This window comes from Mastomys coucha, unplaced genomic scaffold, assembly GCF_008632895.1.
Source record: "Mastomys coucha isolate ucsf_1 unplaced genomic scaffold, UCSF_Mcou_1 pScaffold5, whole genome shotgun sequence".
NCBI lineage: Eukaryota > Metazoa > Chordata > Mammalia > Rodentia > Muridae > Mastomys > Mastomys coucha.
Window position 1 is genome coordinate 3662206 of NW_022196911.1, and position 26017 is coordinate 3688222.

At 43.0% G+C, this 26017-nt stretch overlaps 1 protein-coding gene across 2 annotated transcripts in view; it reads right to left on the minus strand.

Moving 5' to 3' along the window:
* Positions 1 to 1892: 1892 nt before the first annotated feature.
* Positions 1893 to 26017, minus strand: part of Ipcef1 (interaction protein for cytohesin exchange factors 1) — a 74253-nt gene continuing 50128 nt past the window's right edge. For both annotated transcript variants that reach the window (XM_031352760.1, XM_031352761.1), the window contains 2 exons: positions 16182 to 16375; positions 1893 to 6675 (listed from right to left, as the gene is read on the minus strand). In XM_031352760.1, the coding sequence (XP_031208620.1) occupies positions 6475 to 6675; positions 16182 to 16375 (395 nt within the window). In that variant the 3' untranslated portion in view covers positions 1893 to 6474. The remainder of the gene's footprint in view (positions 6676 to 16181; positions 16376 to 26017) is intronic.

Below are 26017 nucleotides of genomic sequence, written 5' to 3' on the forward strand. Positions count from 1 at the left end.
AACTCTAGAAGAAGGAAGACCAAAAGTTGGACATTTCATTCCTTCTTAAAAGGGGGAACCAAATACCCCCGGAAGGAGTTGCAGAGATTGACTATGGAGCAGAGACTGAAGGAAGGGCAAGCCAGCTTAAATATAGTCATCTCCTGAGAGGCTCTGACAGTATTTGACTAACACAGATGTAGAGGCTCACAGCCATTCGTCGATCTGAGTACAGGGTTCCCAGTGAAGGAGTTAGAGAAAGGACCAATGGAGCTGAGGGGTTGGCAGCCCCTTAGGAGGAACAACAATATGAACTAACTAGTACTCTCAGAGCTCCCAGGGTCTCAACCACCAACCAAAGACTGCACATGGAGGGGTCTGATTGTTCAGGCAGCATGTGTATAGTAGAGGATTGCAAAATCGATCATTAATAGGAGGAGAGGACCTTGGCCCTTTTAAGGTTCTGAGCCCCAGTGTAGGGGAATGCCAGGGCCAGAAAGTGGGAGAGGGCGGGGTGGCAGGCATGGGGAAGGGGGAGGCAACAGGGATTTGGTTTTGTTGTTTTTGTTTGTTTCTTTGTTTTTTGGAGGGGAAACTGGGAATGGAGAAATTCGCATGTAAATAAAGAAAATATCTAAAATAAAAAAAAAAAGTTTAGATGAACTGACAGGTTGTCCTAGGATCTTTCAAAGGGTCCATTATGACACAAAGATACTGCAAAGGATCAGCCTGAGAATGATGTGACTAAAGAGGCACAAAGAAAGACTGGAAGGAGACAAGTTGGCAAGAGACAGGGGTGACTCCTAAAAGCTCGGGGGAATAACTCCCATCCTCCACAAAAGGTGCCATCCTTCCTGGGCCTGACCTTAGACTGGGAACCAGTGGCAGCTTCCCAGCCTTAGAACTATGAAGTGACAAATGTGTGCCAGCTACTAACTTTGATATTCTCCTACAATAGCACCCGGAAACGCAGAGAAGTGTGTACCTATGCCGCTTGCTAATCCTTTTCGGCTCTTTTGCTAATAGTCCTCACCCCCTTTGGAGGCAGGGTCTTGCATAGTTCAGGCCTATAGATCCAACACAGAGGATAACATTGAACTTCGGGAGCCTTCCATCATCATAGTGGGGCATCCCCTTGTGAGCTTTATGTAGCATGAGGAATCAAACCTTCATGCACGCTGGGCAAGCATTCTGCCTCTGAGCTACATCCTGCCTAGATCCTTTTGAACTAAGACAACTTTACTGCTTCTGGCTAGGTGGGGTTTGAAGGTGGGGCTTCGAGATACCAGAAGAATGGATGGAGCTGAGGAAAAATGGCATTTGGGCTGAAAGGCAAGGACTAGGAGAAGAGAAGAAAAATACTCCATCACCTGTGGACCCTGCAACCTGGGATTTGTGAAACAGGTCTGATTACTGGCCAGCTTCCTGTGGTCAGTGGGCACAAGTGGAAAGCAATGTCTTCTCCATTTTGATATATTCTTTGTTTGTATTTTAATAAGCTTGTGTAATGCTGGCTCCCACTTTCCAATCTGCATTTCAATAAAATTCTCTAAACCATATAGGTGGCCAATAATGTTAAGTAATGCAATAGACAAGTCAAATTTGTGGACCATTGACACATTTTAAAATAATCATGTCAGTAAGTCTGGGAAATGAGAGACACTGACAAAGATTAGTGTAGAAATAAGTCCCAGTAGCTTTAGTTTTAAAAAATCACTTCAGCTCTGGAATCTGTTATCTTCATTATGACCACCAGAGGGAGCACTAACCTTTGTTGAAGCTTAAAAACCCAGCTACAGGCTAATGTTTTCGCATTGGTTTGCAGGTGGTGGTTTGGCTAGCTGGCTAGAGGTTGTTGATTTTAGTCTTCGAGGAGGAAGAAATAATGGAAGGCAGAAAATGAACACAAGTAGTGTATTTCAACTTCTTTTTTCATACCGTTTTACTAGACAGTGTGCATTTTATCTTTATCTTACATGTCATTCTGGGAACAGGAAAAATGAGGCATGCCTCGTGTTTTCAGTTTCGTCAAAACAGAGAGATGACAATGACCAAAAGCACAATGACAGATAAGGTATCAACCCCACATTAACATCTTGCCCCATACCATGCATTGTTGAACCCCATCCCCACCATGCAACAGCAGAACATGTGGTGACTTGAACCATGTTTTTTTTTTTACAGGATGGCAAATGTCTCTATGGGGCATGCTTCCCTTTGGACTAAAGCTAAAGAGACATCAATACAGAACAATCAAGTTTCTTTACAACAAGGGAAATGGAAAAGTTTCTTTTTAAAATGCAGGGTCCGTTTTCATGTGCTGCAAGTGGCATGGTGTGGCTTGAGAAGGTTGGGTTTCTGTGAATGGAACATCCCTCTGCCCCATTCATTTCACAGAGATTAAAAAATCTAATGTGAGGGGCTTTTACTATTATGGGTGACAAAAGCCTTAAGCAGGCAGTCACCACCTACATCTGGGATTGGATTTCTCTTGTGGGTGAGTATACAGAAGTGTTTGATGGGAAGGAGATTGGACCTTCTTTATACATCCTATTCCATTAGCCAGAAGCAGAGCTACAATCTAAAACTGCATTCGGGCACAGCACCGCTTCAACACACTGTGACATTTGAACAGTCACCCTCTGTACCTAGATCATCTTTATTGCTATATCAAAATATTGTCGTTCTCTTCTTACAAAGAAGCCTGTGTCTGTAAAATTAAATATGGCTTTCATCAGTAGAGTATCTCTCCTCAAAAGACTGAAAACTATTTTTCTTTTCCTTTGTTCCCTCTCCATGACAATGTGGTCTGGAGCCTCCCTGAGGAAATGAGCCTCATCACAATCCCGTGACTCATTTCTAATCCCTAAGTCTCTGATACCTGATGTGGCAGGTCACATCTCAAAAGGAAAAAGTAGCAAAATAAGCATTTTCCATCTCTTTAAAGACTTCTATCCTTTAGCTTTAAAGTCCTCACAGTGGTAACATAGTGTCTTTTATAGAAGGGAATAAAAGAAACAACACTCAGGTCAAGCAAGCCCCAGTTCTCAGGAAACCCAGGGGCAAGGCGGCAGGACCTTCAGGGAGAGACTGCCCACGCCAGTGCCTCTGGGCATTCAGCAGAAGCTGCAGCAGCCAGGTGTGCGGAACCCAGGGTAATGGGTACAGGAGCCAAGTCAGACCATTTGTCCCCCAGCAGGCTAAGCCGAGACAATCATTCCTCCTCTGCAGAGAGGGCTGACTGACCTGAAATTCAAACTCAGATTCTGGCTGTATCACTTGGGGCTTTGAGCCAGGCATTTCATTATACCCATAGTTCACAATCATCCCGACTAGCTTATGGGATGATGGGATGCAGGGAAGGGGGTCTGGAACACACGGTTTGCAAATTTCAAAGATCTGTGCAAACATAAGGCATGGGTTTGCACAGAAAATCAGACTCCAAACCCGACCTCTTTCTTGGCCTGTTGGAATCCTAACAACTGTTTGCTCTAGCATCTTTCTGGGACTCCTCTAACCTCAGATTAAAGCGATGGGGGAGAACTAATGACAGACATCCCCCAAGCAATAGAAAAATGTGGGACTGATGCATGTTAGCAACATCTCAACTAGTGAGGGTCTCCCGCCAGGATCCCATTTGAGTCTTCAGACCAGGAAAAAAATAAAGCCCTCCTCCCCTCATCCCCTCCTCCCACCCCCCCAGAGAAGCCTCATCCTTAACCAGTGCCATGGGTTCTGAAAGACTCATGCTCAAAGATCCACCACTGGTGTCCTGAGAAGGATGAACCAGCACAGAGCATTCCAGAGACACAGTCAAGTCTCCCCTGGGCTCCCACTGGCTAACCCTAATCCATTTCCCAGCCATTAACTAGAAGAGATCTCTAGTTCCCCACTCTCTAGAACCAGGCAAGAGACTTGAGACCAAGAGAAAGCTCCTCATGGTTCCTCTTCAATGGGGGGGCTCCAGAAGTGTCACCTACTCTTCTTCTCACTCCCATCTGACCTCACCCTCCTCTTAGGATCACAGCTGAGGCTGGGTGCCCACAGAAGCACCCCTACTCCCTAACTAAACCTAGCGCAGAGTGAGAAGGTATTTATTTACAGAACTGGGGAACAGGGGGTGGTTGGTTCGTGACTAGGAGGTCAGGACACCACTGAGAATGACTTGGGAACATTCAGCAGGCTGGTTCTACCAAAGCAGAAACTTCTGCTCTGGCTTTCTTGAAGTTGCCCTGAAAAATAACCCCATGGCTTGGTCAAGCAAACTTACCAGCCAATTTTGCCTTTAGATCTGAGTTACTAAAGGAGTTTACATTCAAAGGTCAGTTCAATATGTATGAATGAAAAGCCAGAGTAAAACGTTTCAATATAGCAATCAGCCCTCATAAAAAATGTTTGGGGCTTCCACTGGAGGGAGGATGGAAGTCTGTAAAGGGGTGTTGCTAATAAAAGATATGAGTGAGTATTTTTTAGCAGGCTAGTTTTTGTTCCAATGCTAATTCGCCTCTCCCCAATGCTTCCTTTCACTCAAAGCATTGCCCTCAGAACAGCCTCTAGCCACAGGAGAGAAAGGAAACAATCCTGACAGGCATTAGCATCTCAAGCTGCATAGGATGCAGATGGAGGACCCCAGCGGGTCCTCTCTCAGCTCATCTTGAGGCTTTATCTCTCAACTTAGCCAATCTTCTAGCTTCTCGTTGCTTTCTCTCTACTTTTCTCTCTTAAGGCAAGGATTGTTTTTCATTTCAGTGTACAAAAAAGTCTTGGTGACGTATAGGGAAATATTAAACAATTCTTTACATTTACTTTATAGATACAGATCAGGTAGCTACTTCTATTCGAAATTGTCGAACCACCTTTGACACTATAATATGAAGCCACCTTTGATGCTATGAGTAGATATATCAACAATTTTCAAAGGGCAGGTGAAACTCACATGGGTTCCTAGTGAATTAAGGTTATGATTTAGAAGCCGTCATTGTGATTAATGTATTATTTCTCCTTGAGATCTCTTTAACATCAAACTTTAATTTGTGTTCATATTTAGTTGGGAATTATATTACTTATATTTTATTTGGCCCAGTAGTTAATGAGATGTGTACCTTTGGGTCTATAACTCATGGCAGCTAAATATCATAAAGCTTCACCTTTATAAACAGAAGAGCTAACCTAAGGAGCTGGTTAAGAAAATGATGTGTAACAGGCATTGAAATTTAAGATCTCTGGAGTTGGGGGTGGGGTTGTAATGGAAAGAAAGCATTCAGAAAATTACTAATTATTAATACATGCTCCCATGGTTTTCTCTAGAGATTTCCTGAGCATTCTTCATATATCATAGTGCAATACAATTCCAGTAAGTCACTACTATACCTATTTTTCCCAGGCAAAAATGATATGCTTCTAGAATATATATATATATATATGTTGAACAACACATAATAGTACACTTTCTTTCAGAACACTATAATTTGCATTTCTATAAATATATTTAAATAAGAAACATAGATCACTGTTCACATCTTCCACCATTTGACACATAAACATACAAAAATAAAATGATCCCGTTTAACCGTTTTGTTGTTGTTTTGCTGGTCCAGGTTCTTTTCCAAGTTAAGAACAATTCAAAAGTAACCTTGTGAATTTGGAACTCAGGAAAACTGGACATGAATTCATGCTGGGTCTAGGCACCACAGGCAGGGATGAACTTAATATAACATTCCTTGCAGTGGGTATTACTATCCTACCACTGTTCAGAGAAGCTGGGGATGGGGGGGCAACATCTCCAAGGGTCCTGTGATAGTCCGTCTCCTAGACATTGTGAGGAAGGGGCATATTAATCACGTCCCTCGCCCTAGGCAAAGCATGAACTTATGAAGCTGTCCTCTGAGTGGAACAGGAAAAATCCCTCCTCCTTGGGCTCTCCATCCTCCGCCCCCACCATGCAAATAAGTCCTCAGCAAATAGAACATCAACATTAAGAAGAGCCTTGTGTTCCACAAATGCCGACATGCGTCCAGTTCCAGTAGCTAGTAAGGAAGAAATCCCTCCACTTGTAACATTTCTGCTGCCCACCCAAGGGAGTTCTACATGCTTCTTTTGCAAAACAAAATAATAACATGGATTATTATCCCTAGTAAAACTGAGCCTTTTGTTGATGGCAGGTTATAATTCTCTTGAAAGCAAAAAGAGGGGGTTTACCCATTTCACATCCCACCTAAAGCCTAGTATTCCTGCCAGCTCCCAGTAGGAGTACAGAAGCTATGCCTGTTCTGATGAGCTCCATCACTCCATTCCAATATTGAGGAAGGCAACGTCTGACAGCCAGGACTCCCACTGCATCGGAACTGGCTTCACCTGGGTTGCATCCTTGGGAGGGATGGATGATGTCTCAGGAACTGGGGTTGGGGTTTCCTTGTAGGCAGAAATGTGTGCCCTTGGCAGCATCCTGTAGAATGGTATAGTAACAGGGATGGGGGGTAGGGTCCGGGCATCTGCTCAAAGAGAATTTTCCACACAGTCAGAAGAGGTGGGGTTCATGGTTTCCTGAGAAGTGACTTCAGGGTCCTGAGGTACCTGCTGCTGATAGATGTCCTGGATCAGCAGGGTGTTCATGACCTTCCACTCTCTGTACTTCCTGGCTGTCAACTTTGGGTCATCCAGCAGCTGGTTGATCATAGCCAAATCGTGTTCTTTGCACTGGCCGGGCAGAAAACGGGAAGGAAAGAGGCATTCATGAGTGTGAGGACCTGAACTTAGGTTGAGTCAACTTCCTCAGCCTTCCTCAGACACAGGGACCCCAGGGGGCCACAACACTCCCAGTGTGGTTTTGCACGTTCATATTCTAATCTCGCAACACACCTGGGGTCAGGCTCAACATCTCTTCGCATGTGGAAGCCATAAGAAGCTGTGCATATTCGCTCCCAAGTTAGTGAAAGGACCAGTCAGTCTGTCTTCTATGCTGTTCCCCTTCATTCTTCTATTACCTCACACCACGGAGGGGACTCCATCTTGGTGTATCACTAAGTGGGTGCATCACTGAGTGCTGGCTATCTCCTGGGGCTCGGTTAACACTGTACACAGAAGATACTACACTGACCATCCGAACTTCACTAAGTAAAATTCGAACATAACACTTTGCCTGAGGCGCAGGGTAACAAAAATTTATCTTTTTAATTTTTATAGATTTTAAATTATGTTAGTAAGCCATATTCTATTAACACAGAGATTTACATATGAATAGTATGATTTATTATTAAAAGATGAGACGCCTAACTTCCACCACAACAGCATACTAATACCAAATAGCTTACCAATGCTTTATGGACAACCAGTCACTCAAATTTAAAGTAAAAGAATAGAGTGAAAATATAATCAGCATCCACAAAAGAGTGGGTCATTCTGCCCTGACAAGTGCTAGGTTTGCTAAGGGACTGGGTGTTTCAAGATAGCACTGAGATGCATTACTGGCGACTAAGAAGCTTATTAGGAGACCTATTAACACCATGGACAGACAGACAGCAGAGGGACAACTGATGGCAAGGATTCTGGCAGCACCAGAGAGATCGTTTGTAGGGCTCTCTCAAGAGAAGCAGAGCCCAAGAGGGGAGAAGTGGGAGTCTCTTTTTATAGCTCACCAAGGACAAGGGAGGTCTCAGCAGGAGGCTGAAGCCAGGCTCTGATTTCTGGGCAGAAGCCAATGAGGAGGAATAGGGTGGGCATGGTACCTACAGCCCCAGGATTGCCAACGCCTGTTTCAATGTTAACTCACTTCCCAGGCAAGAAACCCTGGTAGCCAGGGCCTCACAATGTCCCAGTCAGGTGGCTGTCCTTAGCTATAAAAAGCCTAAGGAGAGACTTGGCTCTAACCTGAGAACGTAGATGTAATTTTTATCCCCAGTTGGGTTTTCTCCATCTCTAGAACCATGGTGCTAACTGGGCACATGCAGTCCAGTACATAGCACTGGCCCAGTGCTACTGCAGCCTACCAGGAGCTCCTCGCCTCTGATCCTCTACTTTAAATCCACACTCCCTATAGAAATGCTGAGTCTTCCTCGTGACATCCCTCATCAAGCACAATGTTCTCAAGAACCCCAACTCCATTTGCTGGCCCGCCCACCGCCATGCTGCCTCCCTATAGAGAAGAGTGGCCCCATGGGAAGACCAGCAGTCTCAATTGACCTGGACCCACTCTCAGACACTGAGCCACTAAATAGGCAGCCTACACCAGCTGATGTGAGGCCCCTGGCACATAGACAGCAGAGGAATGACTGGTCTGGCCACAGTGAGAGAAGATGCCCCTAACCCTTGAGAGACTTGAGACCTCAGGGAGTGGGGAGGTCTGGTGAGGTGGGGGTGGGGGATGGGGACGTCCTCTTAGAGATGGGGAGCAAGCTGTTGGGGGTGGGGGGAGGGAGTGGGCAAACTGGAAGGGGGATGAAGAATGGACTATAAAATGGATTAAAGAAGAAAGAAAGAAAGGAAGGAAGGAAGGAAGGGAGGAAGGAAGGAAGGAAGGAAGAAAGAAAGAGTACTGGCCCATTTTTTTCTCACCCACACAATGCTGGTTTACACCCCCAAAATGCTGAGCTACCTGGAGCATCTTCCTCCACAAGTCCTTAGCTTATCCGTAGTGCCAGCTATCAAATTCAGTGGGGAACAGTAAGCCTGCAACTTATACATCTGTCTGAAAGTCTAAAAGGGGCTGGAGAGATGGCTCTGTGCGTCATGACTCCACGTTGTGCAATGTTGAAGATGTGTGTGCTAGCTAGTTTTATTTCAATTTGACACAAACTAGAGTGATCAGAGAGGGACCCTCAATTGATAAAATGCTCCCATAAGATCAGACTTATGCAAGCCTACAGGGCATTTTCTTATTTAGTGACTGATGTGGGAGGGACCAGTCCATGGGTGGAGCCTTGTCTGGGCTTATGATCCTGAGTTCTATAAGAAAGCAGGCTAGGCTGGAGAGATGGCTCAGTGGTTAAGAGCACTGACTGCTCTTTCGAAGGTCCTGAGTTCAAATCCCAGCAACCACATGGTGGCTCACAACCATCCGTAATGAGATCTCACGCCCTTTTCTGGTGTGTCTGAAGACAACTACAGTGTACTTAGATGTAATAGTAAATAAAAAGAAAGCAAGTATGCTAAGCAAAGCATGGGAAGCAAGCCAGTAAGCAGCACCCCTCGGTGGCCTCTGCATCAGCTCCAGCCCCCAGGTTCCTGTCCTGATTTCCTTCAATGATGACAGTCATGTGGAAGTATGAGCCAAATAAACCCTTTCGTTCCCAAGTCGGTTTGTGTCATGGTGTTTCATCACAGCAACAGTAATCCTGAGACAGTCTGAGCCTGAATCACCAGCACCTACGTAAAAGGCCAGGATGGTGGCCTGTGCCTGTAACCTCAGCATTGCAGTGAGGCCCGAGACAGGGGTAACTGGAGAACTCCTTGTATGGTGAACCTCACAGAAGCGCTCCTTCTGACTCAACAGCTAGCTCGGCCTCAGGGCAAAGAGGTGAAAAGTGATAGAGGAAGACATCCACTTCTTGCTCTGGCCTCCACGTGTGTACGCCTGAGTGAGTCACAAATGCATATGCACGGACCACATACATGATTCGTTAATTAGCCAAGCCTCCTGAAGACAACAGGAAATGCCTCTCCTCGATCCTGATACTCTTGGTTCACGCCACATAGGCAGTAAGCACCTGCTCACCATCGGACCCATCCCTGCCACCCCAGGGAAGCAGATGCACAGCCCAAATGCCACAGTCAGGCTCACTGCTGCCATCTCAACCTTGGGCTGACTACCAGTCAGCACTCTCATCCTGAAAGGTCAAGAGCTCACACTTCTGTCTTCCCCTTCTGAACTGAAAGTCCCATGAGGACAGACACGTTTGTCTGATAAGACCACTGGCCTGCTAAAACTTGAATATGTGCAGCCATAAAGAAGAACGGAATCCTGTCATCTGAGGTATAGAATGAGAAAGCATCGGGTTAAATAAAAACAAAGCAAATAAAGATGCACAAGCATCCAATGGGTTCCTCCATATGTAAAAACTTTAAGAAATCAATATGAAAGTAAAAGAGCAATTGCTAAGGACTGGGGAGGGTTTTAGAAGGAAGGGGAAGCCAGGAAACAGGAGCAGAAAGGAGACAGCCATGGTGAATGCTGTGATGAATCATATCATATGGCTGTGAAGAATGGCTAGCACAGAATCATAAGATTTTAGTAATAATAAAGTTGTCCTCCTCCTTTCCAAGGAGAGAAGGAGAGAGAGGATGCTCACCAAGAGCCACCCAGTGATCACTCTCTATTCTTTCTCTCTCCAGCTCATCAAAGGCTATTTAAAACTTACTCAGGCTAGAAGGTTCAATGCATAAAGAAGTACCAGCTGCTCAAGCATGAAGACCTGAGTTTGCACCCTAGAACTCAGAGAGAGCCAGGCATGATAGCACGTAACTGTGATCCTGGTGTTCCTACAGTGGGATGGAAAGCAGAGGCAAGAGAGTAACTGGCAGCTAGCAGGCCAGCCATCCTGGAAAAGACAAAAAAATGAATGGAGACCTGTATCCAACAGGGTGGAAGATGATGACCAGCACACAAGACTGCTCTCTGACCTCTACACAGGCACAGTATACACACATGCCCACACTCAGACACACAAACATACTTATACACATATACACATATAAACATATACACATATACACACAGACATACATGTACACACATGTACACGTACATATGCACACATATATGTACACATACATATACACCATAAACATACACACATATACACACATTCATATACACATATGCACACATACATATACACATGCATACACATATATATGCACACAAATACATACACATATGCACATAAATTGAAAAAAGAAGAAAGCCCTTCTCATTAAGCACAAACCTCCCTCCCATCACCCATAGCCAATAACTTCATTCTGTATTTTTGGAAAGTAAAAGCAACCAGGATCATGCTCCCAAGCCTCCCTCTCCCACTACCCACACCAGCAAGAACACAAAGTGCCTGCCTTCCTGTTCATACAGACGAAGGAAGGGTCTGTGATGGGCACCACAGTCTCTCTGTCTCTGTCTCTCTCTGCCTTTCTCTGTCTCTCTCTGTGTCTCTCTTTCTTCTCTCTCTGTCTCTCTCTGTGTATGTCTCTCTCTGTCTCTCTCTCTTTCTATTTCTCTCTGTCTCTCTCTCTCTTTCTCTGTCTCTGTCTCTCTTTCTTCTCTCTCTGTCTCTCTCTGTCTCCCTCTGTCTCTCTATTTCTCTCTGTCTCTGTCTCTCTCTGCCTTTCTCCGTCTCTCTCTATTTCTCTCTGTCTCTCTCTGTCTTTCTCTGTCTCTGTGTCTCTCTTCTCTCTCTGTCTCTTTCTGTGTATGTCTCTCTCTGTCTCTCTCTGTCTTTCTCTGTCTCTCTCTGTCTCTCTTTCTTCTCTCTCTGTCTCTTTCTGTCTCTCTCTCTGTCTCTCTTCTCTCTGTCTCTCTTCTCTCTGTGTCTCTCTCTATGTCTCTGTCTCTCTGTCTCTCTCTGTGTCTCTCTGTGTCTCTGTCTCTCTCTGTCTCTGTGTCTGTCTCTGTCTCTGTTTCTCTCTCTGTCTCTCTCTCTCTGTCTCTCTCTCTCTCTGTCTCTCTCTCTGTCTCTCTCTCTCCATCTCTGTCTCTGTCTGTCTCTCTCTCTCTCTCTCTCTCTCTCTCTCTCTCTCTCTCTCTCTCTCTCTCTCACTGAGCACAGGCTACCCTCTCCACTTGAACAACACAGTCTCTCACATGCTCTGGACTTCTCCGATGACTCCTCAGTCTCCCATCACCACTATCATCTTCACTGACTCTCCTGCACCATTACTCCTCACTGACTCCCCTGTACCCTGTTACTCCTCACTGACTCCCCTGCACCCTGTTAGTCCTCACTGACTCCCCTGCACCCTGTTAGTCCTCACCGACTCCCCTGCTCCCTGTTACTCCTCACTGACTCCCCTGCACCCTGTTACTCCTCACTGACTCCCCTGCACCCTGTTAGTCCTCACTGACTCCCCTGCTCCCTGTTAGTCCTCACTGACTCCCCTGCACCCTGTTACTCCTCACTGACTCTCATGTGCCATTCTCTCTTCTACCTTGAAACTTCTCCCTGACCCCCATCTGGCTCAGGCTCCACTCTCCAACTTGTCCTCGGTGACCTTGTATTCATTCCTTTATAGTCTTCCGTCTGTCCTGCCAGTCTTTCATTGCCACAGCTCCACCAAACTAACTCCAGGGCTGCTCATCAGTAACCTCCATGTTAGCTTACCCAGTGGTTAATTATTCATCTTCATCTTCATAAACATACTTACCTAAAACTGATGGCCAGCACTCCACCCTGAACACGACTATCTGGTTGCTTCTATAATATACTATAATCTTGATTTTCCTTATCCCTTGACTGGCACTTTACTGGTTACCCATTATCCAAACTCTTGACCCTGGAGTATTGAGGAGTGCCAGTGTTTGCCCATGCCTCTGTTCTGTGTGTATTAACACTCTTCTGTAGCTCTCATACCTCCATGATCCTGAATTTATATCTCTCTTAAACTGCATACTTGTTCATCTAAACTTACCATTAGCTCTATTTAAACAGCTAATTGTCATGTCAAATATGACAAGTGTAAACCTGAGATCCTGTACTTGCTGGTGCCTTTACATGTGCGCACTCAAGGTTTCAAGTATTTCTAAATAGACATTTCATCATAGTGCAGCATAAAGAAACTTGCACGAACACAAAGGTTTGGAGTTGAGAAATTATCTCAAAATGGGCCCACTTCCTTAACCAACTCCAAAGTCAAGAAAAGACCCTCTACCTCAGAAGCCCACTTATGTGCTTTCCCAATAGCTAAGAAATCAATATGATAGCTCTGCTCATGACTAAATAGGCACACACTGCATAGTTCTTCTATTCAATAAGTTATACTTGTTCTTTGTTTCTTTTTATAGTGAGCAGTGGGGTTTGGGGGTTTTGTTTGTTTGTTTGTTTTGTTTGTAGTTACCTTTTCCTGTTTGTTTGGCAGTGCTGGGGGTGGGGGTGAACTCAAAGCTTTGTGCATGCTGTGTAAGCGCTCTACCATGGAGTGATATACCTAGCCCTTGTTCTTTTTCAACATGGCCAGGTTACAAATGACAGTGGCCAACTGGCTGTTGAGGGTCACTGGGCAACATAACATGAGCTCCAGTTCACACACCTCCATCCTATACTTCCCTAATGCCAAGTGATCCATAGAGAGGAGTGCTTTCCGCTCACCAGAGAGCAGTTAAGCTGGGTTTAAAAAAAAAAAAAAACAAACCTTTGAGAAGACACCTACCATTCCCTTGTCTCCTGAGATTCATCTGTCTATGGAATCCTCTTTTAGACTACTGGTTGTCCTAATAGCCAACTGTTATCCAACAGAACATCACAGAGGAAAGATGGTTTACCTGTGTCAACCAGGTTCACTCGATTTGCTCATTCACTGTCACTGGCTTTTTGCTGGCTGGGGAAAATCAGCCATTCAGCTGTGAGCTGCCCTACATAGTCTACCTGAGAAGAACCTGAAGTCAGACTCCACTCAGCAGAGGGACAGCAGCTGAGGTGCTCAGTGCAATAAGCTGTAAGGAACCGAATCCTTCCAACGCCAACCTGGGAACCTAGAAACCAACATTCCCCCGGTGGAGAAATGGAACAGCATGTGCGATGCCTTGATCACACACTCACACAAGACCAAACAGAAGAATTCCAAACCCAAGCCATGTCCAGACTGTGGAGTCACAGAAATTCTAAAGGAATAAACGCGGCTTACTTGAAGCTCCTGGGCTTCAGGGCAATGAGTTGACTGGAGATAGAGGCCTACCCTACTGGGAGAGAACAGGTCACTGGAGTCATCCATTGCACAGAGGTCACTGGAGTCATCCATTGCACACCCTAACCATAAAGAGTAAGAAGTCACAGGAAAGCAGAGAGGCTGGTGCCTTTGGTTTTTTTTGTTGTTGTTGTTGTCGTCGTCGTCATCGTAGTCGTCCTCATTGTTGTCAGACAACACAGGGTGTTGTCAGGGTCTAGAATCTTCAGTCTATTGGTCTATGGAATCTGGAGTCACAGTCTTCCTCCTATAATGTTCTGAGCTACCCATAACCCCATTGGCTTCTACTTCTTGCTGCTCCCAACCTGAACCAAAGCAGATCACCCCCATTAGATGTACTCGTGCCCTGAGGGCCTTTCCCCATCCTCCCTTACACATGGACCAGCTGCCAGCTAAACATAAGGACCCTAGACAGTCAGTCACTTCCATCCTCTGGGATATGAAGGCTCCCAAAGCAAGCACCCACTACTTATGGTACTCCATTTTAACCATCTGTTTTCCTGTCTCCATTGTCCCAGGCATGCTCCATGGTCATGGTGACCTAGGATGGGGCTTGGCACATGGTAATAATATGCAAGAAAATAGCACTCCAATGACAAAGACATTCTTCCCACGAGGCAGTGAAATCTCACCATTCTCTGGCATATTACACTCGATAGCCCAGTACATTAATCAGCTCTGCACACACCACAAAATAAATGCTAGCAGTGTCTCTTCATCACTATTAGAGAATTTCTGTGAATTTGGAGTTTCTTTGTTAAACTGATCTATCCCTTTCTACATCCTTTCCAGCCTCTATTTTTTTTTTCTGCTTCAATTGGTTTTTCTTTTGACTAACTGGGATGTCTGACTGGGATGACCAATCCCCACTCAACTCTCTCAGCATTCTCCTGACGATTGCTGACATTTATTCCTGGAAAATGACTCTTAAATTTCTACTTTGAAAGGACATGCACACTTCAAAATTAAATTTCAGGATCTGTTCAGAACCTATGAGTCTTCAGCGAATGTAAGTTGACCTTATAGAATACCCTGCCCTTTCTTTGCTGGTATTATAGCCTAAATGTAAAAGTAAACTGTTCTTGTTGTTAGAAACCCTTTGTTAAGGGAAAGTCTCTAAAAAAATAACCCCAGAGTACCTTGCACACTGTCCCTGTTCTCAAGTGACAGCATCTGCCGCTTCTTGGCTGTAGTGCCTACAGCTGACGATTTGAAAACATTCTTCTGGCCAGATGCTAATAGTGCACATCTTTAATCCTAGCACTCAGGAAGCAGAGCCAGGTGAATCTCTGAGTTCAAGGCCAGCCTGGTCTACAGAGTGAGTTCCAAGATGCCCTATACAGAGAAACCCTGCCTCAAAGAGAGAAAGAGAAAAAGATAGACACACACACACACACACACACACACAGAGAGAGAGAGAGAGAGAGAGAGAGAGAGAGAGAGAGAGAGAGAGAGAGAGAATTCTCTTCTATGCCTTCTAATGAGTCAGGTGACATCCTGATTTCAATTACTGCTTATTTTTGCCAAAGGAAGTTCTGTTTTGCTCATCAGCAAACAATCCTAAGAGTGGAGATGGTGGATGTCTGCAGAGGAATAGAAAGTTCTGCACAGGAACACTTAAGCTAACAGTGACCGGACTCTATGCATAAGAACTTAACAAGATCAAGCTTGCTCAGCCCAAAGACCATCATGGACTTGGCAAGGGATCATCAGGTTCCACCTCACTGAAAAGAGACAGGCAACTCATAAATGATAGGGAAGGAAGAGTCAGTTTTCTTTAAGTATATGATGCCTGAGAGGCCACCCATGCTGCAGCTGATGGTCCTACCCCATGCACACATGTGCAGCACTAAGTGCAGCTGGTGGGCTTTAAAACAAGAGATAGAAAGAGCAGATGAAGTCGAGTTGGGGGGAAAAGAAATGGTGGGAGAGGAACAGGAAAGGGAGGGGGTTTGATCAAAATATATTATATGCATGGATGAAATTCTCAAACAATCTAATTGTGAGCCAAGTATTGTGGTAGGCACAAAACTACAAGAGCCAATTACACACCATTCTTGCCATCTGGGACTTAGGAACTCAAACTTTGAATCAGACTGAATGTAAAATCGCAGTCTGTTATGCATGGATGCGGCTATATCAGTGAAGTGCCTTTAAAAGGTCACAGGCATCTTGGTATAAGGATGTTGCTTTCTCTGCTCTTCCCTCCTCCCACACAAGCCCTCTAAGATGGCCCCGAGTCTCTCTCTGCATAGCCAGCCATTCCTTGCCTGCCTCCCCTCCCGCCTTGCAGGTTGTACAAGCTGAGCCCATCTTACCTTTAATGTGCTGTTCAAGGTTCTGATCTTGTGCAGCTTCTCATTTATCGATGGGTTTTTGCATCGCTTCACAAAAGACTTTCTCAGCTCCTTCTTGGTTGAGGGTCGCCGGTCTCCAAGAGGAGAGAGGCTAGCCTGCTCCAAAGACTTATACAGTTTTTCCATCTCATCATCTTCAGATGATTTTATTTCTTCTGTTTAAAAAAAAAAAAAAATCAGTATCAACGAAGCCAATTGCAACCAAAGAGTGAACATCAGACACAATGGTCCTAAAGGGTTTCTGTTCACACCTTCATCTGAGACTTCTGGTCTCCAGAAGTCTAGGGCAGTGATGCCTTGTTGTCTGGCCACTCATCCCATGATGCCTTGCTACTCAGGAGGTTGTGAACCGTTTAATGATGTATAATTGCAATGAGCCCTAGTAAGGCCACACACTGGCCTACTGCTCAGAAACGTTGGGGCTATGGTAGGACTTCAATGTTACCAATTTTTGTGGAACACAATTTAGTCAACTCCTAGCCCTTTAAAATCCATATTTTCTCACACAGAGGACATATGTATCTCATTCCAATGCCCCGCCCTCAGTCTTAAATCATTTCAATATGGACTCTGAGATCAGGATTGCATCCAAACAGCCTCAAAGTTAGGTATCAGGAAGCTAGGAGATAATTCATCTAGGTGAAAAATTCCTCTTCATTTCTGAACCTGCAAAGATAAGTTATCTTACAGACAAGCTCTATAAGCTAATGCTCACCATAAAGTCTGAACATGCCTGCTGCCCTGGGTACCTTCCCAGTGTCTTCTGAGGAAGAAGCCCTGCCTGTTTGCTGGTTGTAGAGAGACAGCATTTCTCAGCCTGCCCCATACTATCTGTCCCCTTTTAACTGCACCTATCCTGCCTCAGCCCTTCAGAGTCTAGAGAGCAATGAGCCTCTGCAGGCTCTTCTGCAATAGGCAGGCCACTGGGGGCTGGGAAGACTCCATCCTGGAACATTTGTTAGGAATGGTCAGAGATGCTTTCAACTTCAAAAGAAAACAAAAAAAAAAAAAAAAAAAAAAAACAAAAAACAAAAAACAAAAAACAAAAAAACTAAATATGGCGGTATGTGGGTTAAAAGTTTTCCAGGAGTCTAAAACCAGAAAGAAGCTAGTTCTCTTGAAGTTCTCTCATTCTAAGGGGCCACTGTGTCCCCTTTGAGACTACACTGGGTATGGCTTTCAATCATAGGTAGCCATAGGGACTGTAGAGCAAAGAGCAGCACCTGAAGGAGACGTTGACTCTTTGTGTGTCTTATTCCTCATAGAGAATTTCAATTCATTGTTCCTTTGTTTCCTGAAAAATATCTTGGGAAGTGTGCACAATCAGTTTTCTTTCCCCACACACACCACTGTGTTTATATCCCCCACTCTGTGGTGGAGAAAAAAAGATCCAGAAAGATCCCTATGCCTACTGTGATCATGAAGGGGCAGGGGTCTGATCAAAACAGGCTCTGAGGCAGACACATAGGGTAATGTGGGGATACCAGAACCCAGAAACTTCAGTTGTATTGCAGTTTACTCTTCTATAATTAGAAATGCTTAAAAATTAGCTTTTGCCCATTGACCTCAGACAGTCACTACAAAGTGTCCTCAAAACTTACCTGAGAAGGAGAGCAAAATGTTTCTAATAACTGGCTTAAAGTGTTAACCAGAACAACATTTTTCTTTCTTTTGTTTGAGACAAGGTCTCACTATGTATCCTGGGCAAGCTAGAACTGGCTATGAGAACCAGGCTGTCCTAGAACTCACAGAGATTAGCTTACCTCTACCTCCTGAGTGCTAGGATTAAAGACAACTCACGACCACTCCTGGCCCAGAGCAACTTCTTGTCTCTTAATCAAATGGTATCAAAAAAGGGAGGGAATGTATAAAAATATATCTAAAGACAGACTTCTGGCCCCAGATATTGCGCAATAATCAAAAGTCAACTTTTGTTAATAAATTCAAGTACAGATATCTCCATCATTAGGGAAATGAAAATCAAAGCCACAGAGGGATATCACTTCATGCTTATCAGAACTGCTAATATAAAGAAGACAAATAGTAGTTGAGTGTAGCCAAAGATATACAGAGATAGGAGATCTCATTTACCATTAGTGAGAATGAAAAGCAAGCCAGTACATTAGAAAGTAGGTTGATGGTCCTCATGATGCCACAATGACAATAGGACCCTGCAATTACACCTCTATGTTTGCATTAAAGAGAAATAAAAACATCCCCACATGAGTTGTACATACTCATAGCAACATTGTTCACAAGAAAAAAAAAAAGAAGAACTAAGTAATTGATTATCAGTAGGTGAATGGATAAAGGGGATATGGTGTGGAGCTCATACAATGGAGCACTAGTCAGCAATGTAAAGAAAAACAAACAAACAAAAACAGAGTAGACAAGAACTTAGGAAAGATATCTGAAGTGATCCTCTAGCTTAAACAAACACATGCACATGCACACACACACGCACACACACACACACAGGGGGGGGAATGGGGGAGGGTGCTAAATGTATAATAAAATAAGATGTGAGAAAGGGAAACAGAACATACATTATTTAGTTAGTAAATGTATCTTGAGTTTGTCCAGAAGTGTGTGTATTGAGGAGAACACGCCACCTACCAGTGTTATCCTAACTCTGGATGAGGAGAGATTTTTCCACCTCAGACAGCCCAGTCTACCAAAGAGATGATTATAGGTAGCCAAGTGTTTAAAAGTTAAGAGTCTTAAAAAATAGGGTGTGGCCAAAAACAACCTGTGATTTCATATGCGTGGTAAGTGGAAGCTTTTGGGTAGAAGACATTTGTTGCTCATTTCTGCTTCTTACTTTCTACTTCCTCATGAATGAAGTGGAGGGGGAGGAGTTGTAGATCAAGACACCCACAATCCCTGTCCATCAGACTTACAGCCCCTCTCTCACGAGAAAAGCAACAGGAAAGAATATTCACTATAACGTTAGACTGAGCTTGCAAACTGAGTGTTATTGACTGTCCAGTTTTTGGGTTTTTTGTTTTGTTTTCTTTTGTTTTTTGTTTTTTTTTTCTGTTTAGGAAGCAGTGAGATCTTCCATAAGCACCAGGGATGGGATGAGATGGGATGGGAGACTTTGGTTTTATTTTTTGAGAAGTGTTTGATAGTCACCATTATGTCACTGAGAAATTACACAGCCAGTGATATGTGCATATAAGGAATTTCTGCTGAAAATGAATGATTACTGAGTGATCAATGGAGTATCAGAGCTTCCTCAGGTTACATAATTGATGCCCACATAAGACAGCCAGAAACTGGAAACAACCTAAATGCCCCTCAACTGAAGAATGGATAAAGAAAATGTTTATACAATGGAATACTACTCAGTTGTTAAAAACAAGGGCATCATGAATTGTACAGGCAAATGGATGGAACTAGAAAATGTTACCCTGAGTGAGGTAACGTAACCCAAACCCAAAAAGATATGCATGGTATGAAATATCCAAAGGAAAGAAAATATTTTTTCATATAAATAAATGAAAATATAAAAAAGAATGATTTAAATAAAACGATGCTAATGGTGAATCTTATATTTGCAATTAATTATTCATTGAATTTGAAAAGTTGAAGCAATTAAATTTTATATAATTATTCTCAAATCTGTTAACTTTCAAAGATATTTAATACAAACTAAGAGTTTCTAAAAAGTAGTTTAAATTTAAATGGGCAAGTGTTAAGAAAGTTTTCCTGAAATAAAAAGCAATTTTAGCAAAACAAAACAAACAAATGAAAGAGAGAAAGAGAGAGGTGAAAAGCTTGGGGCTGGAGAGATGGCTCAGCAGTTAAGAGCACTGACTTCTCTTTCAGAGGTTCTGGGTTCAATTCCCAGCAACCACATGGTGGCTCACAAGCATCTGTAATAGGATCTGATGCCCTCTTCTGGTGTGTCTGAAGACAGCTACACAGTATACTCATATACATAGGATAAAAATTTAATCTTTAAGGAAAGAGAGGGGGGAGGGAGGGAATAAAGGAATAAACAAACAAATAATCAAACAAAGAAGAGAAATGAAATACTGAATCGTCCACAGTGTTACAACATGGATGAAACTTGGAATCATCATTTTTTTAAAAAAAAAGTCACAAAAAATACAGTTTATGATTCTATTATATAAAATATCCAGAACAAACAAACCAATGGAGTCAGAAAGCCACCTGGGATGCAGAGGGCCCAGACATGAATGAGAAATGCTAATAATGATGATAATGATGATGATGATGGTGATGGTGATGGTGATGGTGATGATATAATATAATAAAATAATACAATGCATAGGGCTTTCTTTTCATTGGGCTGAATGTTCTCTAATCGTGCTGTGGTAATAGCTGTACACTTCTGTGGGCACACTACAAATCACTGAACTGTCAATCTGACACTAGGGGAACTATATCAAGAGAGTGCTGAAACACTAAAGTAGGCTTGTACAAGATCTCATGATAGCAGATGATGTGTTCACAGAAAAGCCCCTACGTCCTAGAGATAATCTACAGACAGCATAAAGTCCTTTTAAAAAACTAAATGGAGCCAGACTCTGTGATCTTAGCATTTGGGAGGCAGAGATGTCAAACTATGAGAGTCAAGGTCAACCTGGGCTATAGAGCAAGATCTTGTTTCACAGAATAAAAGGCAAAGACACACAACTCAGAAAGCGATATTAGGATTGAGAACCTGCCAGAAACAAAGGGAAACATAACCTGTTATGACTTCTTTTCATAGCTAATCAGGTAGTGCTCTATCTAAAATTTCCTAACTATATTTATTTCATAAACAACATCTGCATAACACACTTTAGGAAATAAACATTAATCCCCTAATACTCAGCAGGCAGAAGTTACTAAAGACAAAATTAAAAGTAGAATTACTGTCCACTAATACGGTACATGAATAATTATGCCAGGATAAAGGTGTAGTAAGATAATTCATCCAGTTCAAAAGATATCGAATCAATGAAGATGTAAATCACCTTAGAGGATTGGAATAACAAGATGCAGAATGTATTCTCCAGATTTAGGAGAAAATAATAGCATTTCTTTTTAGATAACTTTTATTATCTTTTAAAATACTTATGTAAAAATATAATCTTTATATTAATATCAGAAGCTGTATCCCTACCAACACATACACACACATACACACAATTTCCTTCCCTAATTTAAACTTTGGGTCATTCATCATGAAGGTATTAATTAGCTTGTGTTTGTGTGTGTGTATGTGTGGGGGTGTGTATGTGTGTGTGTAGTGTGTTTAATTTGACTCTCAAATATAACTAACTTTCACATTAACAATGGTAAAATAAAACAAACCTATCTGGGTCACTAAAAGTTAATACACTGTTCTCTCCAATTCATTTGCAATGTCGGGGAGATAAGAACTCTCTGCTTCAATCCATCCAGAAACAAGATCTGATGATGGAGTTGGTGTGTCCAGAGAGAGACCACCTGAGAAGTGAAAACAAGTCTCCAATCTGGTTCTCCTTCCTCAGGAAAAAAAAAAAAAAAAACAGAACCTGGAAGACTAATTTCTGACCTCAATATAATTCTGAAATCATTCACAAACTTAACAAAAATAACAGACAGCAACATTAAAAGTAAAGAAAATACCTCATTGGGTCTCCTGTGTGCTCTAGTCTAGGAGATGTACAGTGTGTTACCAGACACTCGGGGGACATACCTGTGACTCAGCCGTAATCCACAACCCAGACAAGGGATTTGTATTGTTTTTACTGCAGCTATCAGCTAGGGCTAAAGTCTTTATGGAACCATAAAATGAACTTATAATAATAATAGAAGCCGGTGCTAAATGGAAATGTAGTACAAAGGGGGACCCAAAGCAATACAGCTTGGCCCTGACCATGAAGCAGGGGAAAGAGGAGTCCTTCAAGACTAATGTACCTGCTCTAGGGCTGCCAGTTCACCCTCCAGGTACCACTGCACCGTGACCTCATTGATTGCTGTGTGAGCTCAAGCTTTGCCGGTTACACCTCTCTGGATTAGTCTTTTGTTTCATATCCTTTAAATATTTACTTTCTGTGTACAAATACTTTGCCTATATGTATATTCACTATGTGCATGCATCCCTGGTGCCAGCAGAAGTCAAAAGAAGGCATCAGATATTCTGGACCTGGAATTGTAGACAGTTGGGAGCCACCAGGTGGATGCTGGAAACCTAACCCAGGCCCTCTACAAAGGCAGCACATAGGCTGGACCACTGAGCCATCTCTCCAGTCCCTCTACGTTAGTATTGTGGCATGAATAAAATAATTTTAACATCCCCTTCTGTGTGCATGCAGTTCATTTCTGAATTATCATTTTGTTCTAGAAAGCTCTAATTTATCTTACAGATCGCAATGGTAAGAGGTAAGGGTTGGCAGGAAAGACCCCTCATCTCTCTCTCCCATTGGAAATGGAAGCCAAGTGTGCTGTTTCTAACTTCCCTATCTCCCAAGACAAAACAAATTTTGTTTCGCAGTGAATTTTCTACCCTCAAGTGTGTATTTTAGTCTTCCCATGCGAGACTGTGGGACTTCAATTCCCCTTGACACATGGGCACCTTCTGGTCCAATGCCTCTCAACTCTCTAGTGCTTGGTCAAAGTTGAAGGCATTATTTTATAGATGAGGAAAGTGGAGAGTCTTGAAAAACAGTGATTTTTTCCCCCCAAATGCCAATTAGTGGTGGGTACTAAAAATAAAATTTCCATTTTGTGCAGGCTCATGTGTTTTCAAATCACTCTTCACAAACTTGAACAGGGAAACAGTCTTCCCTGGGAACTTAGTAAAATGTAGATTCTGCTTCAACCCATCTGGGATAGTAGTGATACTCTGTGTGTGTGTGTGTGTGTGTGTGTGTGTGTGTGTGTGCATATGTCCATATGTCCATGTGTGCACATAGTATGCATGAGTACATGTATGTGTATCTGCATGAATGTGTGTTTGTAAATGCACAAGTATGTGTGCATGTATGCATGAGTGCTAATAATGTTTTTGTGCACATGTGTGTTATTGTGTATACAGGTGCACGTGCACACATGTTACTGTGTATACAGGTGCACATGCACATGTGCATGCCTGCATATAGAGGCCAGATTTCAATCTTGGTTGTCATTCTTCGGTTGTCATGCATTTTGAGTTTTGGATTCCAAGTCTCTCAAAGGGCTCTGAGACTCATGGAGTGGCCTAGGCTGGCTGGTGAGCCCCAGAGATCTATCATTCTCTACATCAGCACTGGGACTACAAACAAGCCATGACAAATGGATTTGCACATGGGTACTATAAATAGAATTCAGGTCCTTGTGTTTGCACAGTTATTTCCCCAGCCTTCTAGACCTTCTAGATTTTTGGCAAGCTCCACTATGAGTAGCAAAGCTAGATACCTATTGGCAAAATTTCACCAGCATGGATTTATGGATGCATGAAGAAACTCAAACAACAAACAGAAGACTGACATGTGACCACAAGGCAGCACTGACTGTGTCTGAGCCAGATCCTAATCAGAGAGAAAAGGAGAGCAGTCCAGATTTGCTCAAATGATATGTGCAGAAAACGGACACTAGAAAGTCCAGTACTCTGCAAGGTCAAATGGAGAGGAATTTGAACTAACTGCTGGTGACCACTCATGTCAGCGGGACTAATTCAGAATGTATCAAAGGATTAGACTGGTAAACCTTCTTCAAAGTTTGGTCAGTTAAATTCAGAAAGTAATGGCATACATATCTCCCATGTACTTAGGGCTGGAGAGGTGGCTCAGTGGTTAAGAGCCCTTATTGCTCTTACAGAGGACCCCAAGTTCAATTGCCAGCACCCACACGGTGACTCACAACTATCTGTAATTCCAGCTCCAGGAAATCAGACACCTGGAGGCATCTTCTGACCTCCACAGCACCAGGCACATATGTGTGTACATGCATACATAAATATAAAACATTCATGCACACACAATGGAATAAGTAAATCTAAAAAACATAAAGTAATTACAACCCAGGTCTTTTTGTTTAGCAAGATTGGAGATATACCAATGTTTTAACTAATGCTTAGAAGTTATCTCCTTCCCAAGACTGAGCCAAATAAATGTGTGGCTCTCTCTCCTCCTCCTCCTCCTCCTCCTCCTCCTCCTCCTCCTCCTCCTTCTCCTCTTCCTTCTCCTCTTCCTTCTCCTCTTCTTCCTCTCCTTCTTCTTCCTCCTCCTCCTCCTCTTCCTCCTCCTCCTCCATAACATCCTATTGTCTGCTTTTGGCAGCACAGGACAGCTCCCGGGAGCCCAAAATTTGCCTGTCGAGAACACTATACACAGATTATCTCTTGAAGTGCTGTATTTTCTACTCTGCCTCCCCCACTGTCTTATTTTTGGCCTTGCTTGTGCTTTCTAGAATGTGGCTGTTTATTTTCTATTTAGAACATAAAAGCTGGCTCCAGAAGACAGGAGAGAAACTCATACTCTAGGTTTCATACCAGGATTTGAAAAAGAAGCCTTTTAGAGGGTTGAAAAGTCCAAGCAGTGTCCCAAGGGAGTCCACTGTGATCTTCAAATGTAACACGCCTGGAAAGAACTAAGGAAAAGAGATGGATCATAAAATTCACATGCAACGTTCTAGTGTTTTGTGAACATAAAAAGGCCATGGAAGACACCTGTCACCAACAAGGCAAACAAGAAAACGGTGGTCTGTACGCACTGCATATTCTGATAGAGCACTTGATGCCTAGAGAATAAAAGGCTTTTATAGTCACTCTACATTAACTTGACAATCTTGCAAGATAGCACAGTTTGGATAATGGTAGACTTTAATTATTCAAATAAGAACAAATCTGGACAACTCCTTTTAGCGTAAAAATGCTTCTGCCCACTTGTGTAAGCAGAGTGTCACCCTGAGGGACACTACCACGCACTAAGTTTTTCTTCTATGGCAGGCACTGCATTAACAGTTCTACCAACATCCCCTCAACATCTTCCCACAGCTCTGTGAGAGAGCTTCATCAGCACTGACATGAAGGAGAGAACGCCAACATAATGACAGATCACAGAGCACAGGGAGACAAACATGGGATATAAACTGAAGGCTATCTTCCCTACATGACCCTATCCACACACAAGGTGTGCTACAAACACAGGTTTTGAAGTCAAGGTTATCTATCATTCCCTGTATAGATGTCCTGTAAAAACAGTGTGCATGCTGATGCTCTATCCACATAAAGTCTAATGGAGAGTCTTAAGCCAGACAATCTGCAGACACTGGAGCAGTAGCTAGCTGAAGGCTCTGATCCTGCTTGCACTACTCATCCTGCAAAGGAAGAAGGCTACTCCAAGCTTTGGCTGCTGAGATGCCCAGGTTTCCTGCTTAAAGGATGGGAAATTCACAAGCTGGCCAGAAATGGAGGATGGCTGGGTCTGAACTAGACAGTTAAAATGGGGGAGCACTTCCTGTCAGCATCAGGAGAGTCATGTATACAATCCGTGTACATTCACAGAAGACATGAACACAATAAAGATGTGAGTGATTAGAACCTAGAATGAAGGTGTTGAACAAATGGCTCAGTGAGTAAAGAGCCTGCCTTACAAGCATGAGGACCTAAGACCAGTCTCAGCATCATTGACAGAGGCATAAATACATAGACATACATTTATATATTCATACAATAAAGTATAAAACTATTCATTAGTATAATAACTATAATTAATACAATAAAATATAAATATAGTCTTATAAGTATTTTGTTTTATATTTATATTTTATATTTATTTATAGTTATTTATTTATATAATATTTATGATATTCTTATG